Source organism: Camelina sativa, chromosome 19 (genome assembly GCF_000633955.1).
Source record: "Camelina sativa cultivar DH55 chromosome 19, Cs, whole genome shotgun sequence".
NCBI lineage: Eukaryota > Viridiplantae > Streptophyta > Magnoliopsida > Brassicales > Brassicaceae > Camelina > Camelina sativa.
Window position 1 is genome coordinate 15812098 of NC_025703.1, and position 5845 is coordinate 15817942.

General features: G+C 39.0%; 1 protein-coding gene across 1 annotated transcript; it reads right to left on the reverse strand.

Annotated features, from left to right (window-relative positions):
* Positions 513 to 3026, reverse strand: LOC104767865. The gene is made up of 3 exons (XM_010491832.1): positions 2676 to 3026; positions 1568 to 2555; positions 513 to 1339 (listed from the first exon to the last, which is right to left on the reverse strand). The coding sequence occupies exons 1-3, from the start codon at positions 3024 to 3026 to the stop codon at positions 513 to 515; spliced, it is 2166 nt and encodes a 721-aa protein (XP_010490134.1).

Below are 5845 nucleotides of genomic sequence, written 5' to 3' on the forward strand. Positions count from 1 at the left end.
AGACCTGATAAGGCTTGCTCGTTTGAAATCCAGGAGGTAATTTCATATACACCTCCTCATGCAAATCACCATGGAGAAAGGCGTTATGAACGTCCATATGATGAACCTCCCAATTCCGAGCCGCAAACACTTCAAGAGCCATACGCATTGTGGTCATCTTAGCCACTGGTGCGAACATTTCATCAAAATCCTTACCTTCAATCTGTTTGTTACCCAACACAACCAAACGAGCCTTATGGTGCTCTATGGTACCGTCAAATTTGTATTTTATAGTGAAGATCCACTTACAACCAATAGCTTTCTTGCCCGGTGGAAGTTCTTCAATCGTCCATGTCTGAGTTTCTTCATAAGCATCAATCTCCACTCGCATAGCTTGGCGAAAATTTTCATCAAGCACCACCTGCACGTACATCTTGGGGATCGTTGCGCTGGTAATGGCATGAAGATAAGCGCAATGAGAGACCGAGAAACGTGCATTAGAAAGGTAGTTATCCAGAGGATATAAACACTCACTATCCGATCATAAGATGTGCAGTGGCGTGATAAGGAAGTGTTGGACAAACATAATCGCTTAACCGCAAAGGTGGCTTACTCACACGTTCACTACAACACAGTGGAACTGCAGGACCATCTGGAGTGGATACAGTCACAACAGGTGATGACGACGACACGGTAGAATCAGACTCATGTAACTGAGCATAAATGGGAGTCGAAACAACCGACGGGTTAACCGAGGGAAGTGGCAGATCAATCGAGCATGAGGACTCTGCAGCAGATGGAGAAAGTGGAGACATGGTAGTCTCATCATTAAGTGCAGGTGTATCCAACTCCTCATCAACATCAAACACTGAAGAAGAAGGACACATAAAAGGAGAAGGATCATCACGCACCAAACTAGTAGATGATGCATACGGAAATTGGTCCTCACAAAAAATCACATCTCGAGAAACTGAGATCTTCCCAGTTTCCAAATTATAAACTCTCCACCCCTTTTTACCAAGTGAATACCCAAGAAAAAGAGAACGTGTACTCCTGCTCGCAAACTTGTCTCCACGATGATGTTGATTATGAACATAACAAAGATAACCAAACACATGAAGATGCGAGAGAGGCGGAGGACGATCATAGAGAATCTCAAACGGAGTTTTACCAGCAAGAGGTGATGCCGGTGTGCGTTTAATAATGTATCCCGCAGCCAACACACATTGTCTCCAGAATTCAACGGGTAAAGAGGCTTGAAAACGCAAGGCGCGAGCAACGTTGAGAATATGACGATGTTTCCTCTCCACCCGACTGTTCTGTTGCGGAGTACCAACACAGGATGTCTCGTGAATAATACCTTTTTCATGAAAATATTGTGTTAGGCAAAGAAACTCAGTGCCATTGTCACTACGAATGCTTTTCACTTGCTTACAAAACTGTCGCTCAACCATGGCAATGAAGTTTTTCAAATTTTCGGGTGCAACTTATTTATTTGGAAGATGATAAACCCAAAGAGCACATGAGAAATCATCAAGTGTAGTTAGGAAATATGTAGAACCACACAAAGCAAGAGTGCGATACAGACCCCAAAGATCGCAATGAACAAGCTCAAAAACACTGGTTGTTTTATTCAAACTAGTCGGAAATGTGTCACGAGACTGTTTAGCACGGTTACAAATGTCACATGCCTTATGATCAAACTTGGAACTACAACTTAAATCAGAAATAGATAAAGACTCCAAATCTTTAGAAGACGGATGGCCTAGGGGTTGATGCCATAACTCCGAAGATGTCACCTTCGTTATATGCATCGTAGCAGCTACATCCATGCTTTGAAAGAAATACAAGCCATTATGTTGCTCCCCCGAACCAATCAACATCCTGGTAATGCGGTCTTGGATAACACACAATGTATTAGTAATCTGGAAAACGCAGCCCCTATCTCTAGTCAACTGAGAAACTGAAATCAAATGGCACTGCAAGCCATCAAAAAAATACACATCGTGAAGAATAAGATGTGTGTCCAGCGAGACTGTCCCTTGTTGCAAGGACATAACATGCTGACCATTCGGTAATTTAATGACAACTGGAGACATGTCGTGAAGATTATCCAGAGTTGATACAGAGCTTATCATGTGATTAGAGGCACCTGTATCAATGATCCAAGAGGAATGAGAAATCTTACCCGTCAGTGTTGTGGAAGATTTTTCACGTTCATCAAGAGCCAGCTTCAAGCTTTCCCATTGCGCATTAGTAAGACCAGTGAGTCCAATACGATCTGCAATGCTCAATACCGAGTTAGCGGCAGCTTGTGGAGCACCTGCGGACGGAGTAGGTGACACTGCAATCATGGAGTTAGCCCGAGCCATTGGATTCCCACGACCTCTCCCTGTATTTGTCGGTTGCGATGAACCCATAAACATTTGACGAAGACGAGATGGTTGTGCCGATCGTTCCACCCACCAGTCTGGATACCTAATTTTCCGGAAACAATTTTCTGCAAGATGACCTGTTTTCCCGCAACTAGTACACACAAGGCGATTTCGAGTATTGTTAACCGACCAATGTGATACCTGAGTTTGAACAGCAAAACTCATTTCTTCAACTCTATTATTCAGCACACGACTAGCTAATTTGGATTATTCGTCTTGAGTTAAAATCTGGTATGCTTCGTCAAGTGTGGGCAAAGGTACAAGAGACAATAAGGAAGACTTCACGACACCATATATTGTCTCATCAAGACCCATCAAAAATTGATGAAGCTTATCTTCTTCTCTCTCTTTGGCAATCTCCTCCACCGTTTTTGCCTGTTGATAATCAGACAAACTCCTCCATAGTTGAGTCAGCTTCCCATAGTAATCTTGCATTGCAAGTCCCTTCTGATTACAGGTAGCGAGTTCAGCTTTTAGACGTTGTACACGCTGACCGTTGCGGACCGAGAAGCGCTGCTTGATATCCTTCCACAGTTCATGAGCATTCTTGTGATTGGAAAGAGAAGTACGAAGATTCTCGTCAATCGTCAATTTTAGCCAGGAAATCACCATAGCGTGTTATTCGCACCCCAATCTTCAAGATCTTTGGAATCGACGACAGGTTCAGGAATCGTGCCATCAACAAAACTGAACTTCTTTCTCGCCTTGAGTGCGAGGCGGATGTTAGTAGACCATTCATCGTAATTAGGACCACGAAGAAGAGGTTGAGAAATCACGCTACTAGGATTATCACCATAAGACAAATCATAGGGATCAATAGTACGACATTCTTACTGCGAACCGGAACCAGTGCAGCACTCTCACTCATGATAGAACCGATTTAAGAGAAAATTATAAAGAAAAGAACATAGATCTAAGATTGAGAATAGCCAAAAGTTTTGTATAATTGGCTATAGCTCTAATACCATGTCAAAATCTTTAGCGGCATATGATAAATGTTTCTGTTATTTATCATTAGCCAAGAGGCTGAGTATTTATACAAGAGGATATACCTAATCATATAGACAATAGCAGGGGTAATTGTCTTAATGGGCCTTTGTGCCACAAAAAATTAGAAATTAGGCATTTTTGTCCGTACTTCTGGATTTAGCATTTTTGGTGAAACAAAATGACAGTTATATCCTTCTTGTTGATAAGCGGGATTTGGTGACAGTGTGTAGTGTGTACCAATTTGTTTACTTCACAAAGCAGAATAATCAAAAACCAGAGTAAGATTAATCGAGAGTGCAAAATTTCAGTCTCTCATATAACAGACAAAGCATTCACTTCGAAAAACAGAGTAATTGAACTGCAAAATTTCAGTATCTCTATTTGAGGATTCATTGCACCATATGTACCTGTCCAAACTTGGTGACATATTCATTGACCTTTAGAGCTTGAGCAATTGTGGATGCCTCATAATCCTACAGAAGAAGCAAAATAATAAGCTTGAGCGACTTGAAAGTTATAAAAGGAGTTACAATTTGAATACGTACACTTAACAAACAACATTATACCGTAAGAAAAACTGGAACCGAACTTCGAAGGAACCCAAACATATAACATAAACACACACTTACTATCTAAACTATTCTATACCCTAAGAATAAATTGAATTAAGGGAACCCAAACTAATCATATAAAACAAACACTAGAAACACACCGAATGAACCACAAAGAAAACTGTAACTACCGAAGGATAACACAGGAAATTATATACAGAAGATCAAAAGCTGAACTACATAACAAAAGTGTATTTAGAAACTAAGCGTATCCACAATATAGAAATAGTATATGTATTCACTAAGTAACATAGCAAAACTTTATCTACGGAGGCTAATAATCCACTTCTTAACAACATGGTGGGTCACTTTTTATCCAGAAAACTATAAACCTACTAACTCTAGCGAGCAAAAATGGTCACTAACACCTGTAGGATCAACACAAGAATGAAACAAAGAGGCATATTATATCAATAAATCTACAAATTTTATGGAGGTCATTATAAAATATTAATGCAAACCTATACTCCTCGATTCAACAACTTGTGTTTCTATTCGTGGTCCAACAAAATTCAGAACCAACTCCTTTCAACATAAAACTTGAAGTACATATGTAAAGACACACAACAATACTACAGAGATACAAACTATACACAAGGTGTACTTTAATGGCAACTAAACCCTAAGAAGACTAGTAAATGGTGTGAACCCAAGGAAGAAAACTAAAACGGATTGTGAATCTTAGTCTTCCTCCTTTGCAATAGAGACTAAACCCTAAGAAGACTAGTAAACGGTGAACCCAAGGGAAAATGAAACAAAGAAAACTTGAAGATGTCGAAGCAATTCACATGATGAGCTTCAGAATTATAAGCAATTCATGAATCTAGGATATTAGTCGGAGAAGATGAAGCAAAATTTGCCGATTCAATCAGAGAAGATGATTAAATCTTAGTCAATTAACACATGCTCAAAACAGACGCTTAAAATCCTTCTTTTATTCCATCAAGAAAAGCACAAAGAAATGAAAATAGAATTCTTCACATACTTTGGGGATTTCAGGATTACCTTCAGAGCTTCGCAGTGAATGATGGAGGTCGTAGTCATGATGTTCATTTTGGAATCGAAATCACAAATCGATAAGCCGTAGTGAAGATCTTCTTTCCGGAAGGCATAGTGACGAGAGAGAATCGAGATCCGTCATCACCATCGGCCATCGCAGAAACTGAGAATATAGAAACAGAGAACCGAGATAGGTTTTGATAAGGGTAAATACGTATTTTTACGTCTGAAAAAAGTCTAAATCTGTAAACACGGGAAGAAAGTCCTAATTGGACAATACCCATGGGAAAAAAATGTTTATCTCGTAAATAACTCGACAATAGAATGACTAATATACCCATACATTCACATGTACATATAACACTAACAAAAGGATCTCTAACGACACAGTGTTTTTCGGTTTAGAAGCGTGCTGCACCTTTGTTCAACATTTTTTTTCTTCGAATAAAAGTCAAACTTTATTAACATTTTACGTGACCTTTTAATTTAAACCATAAGAAGAAAACAGAGCATTTCGAGCGAATCAGAGCATGTTTTAGTTTAAATGCGCGATCCAAACCAAAGAATCCGCCTATCCTTTGAGTTATAAGAGTATAGCAGATTCGGAACTGTTCTATCTAATTATTTGTAGGGACAAGAGACTTGGGGACCTAGAAAAATATTTTACCGAAGTAAAAAAATAACGAAAAAAATTAATAATTTAGAAAAGCTAAGAAACTAAAAATATATTTTGTTTTATTTAAAAGAACCACAGATTAGGTTCAATATTTTTAGGAGAAGCAAACAAAAAAAGCTAAAATACATAAGAGAAGTATAGTCAAAAACACAAAA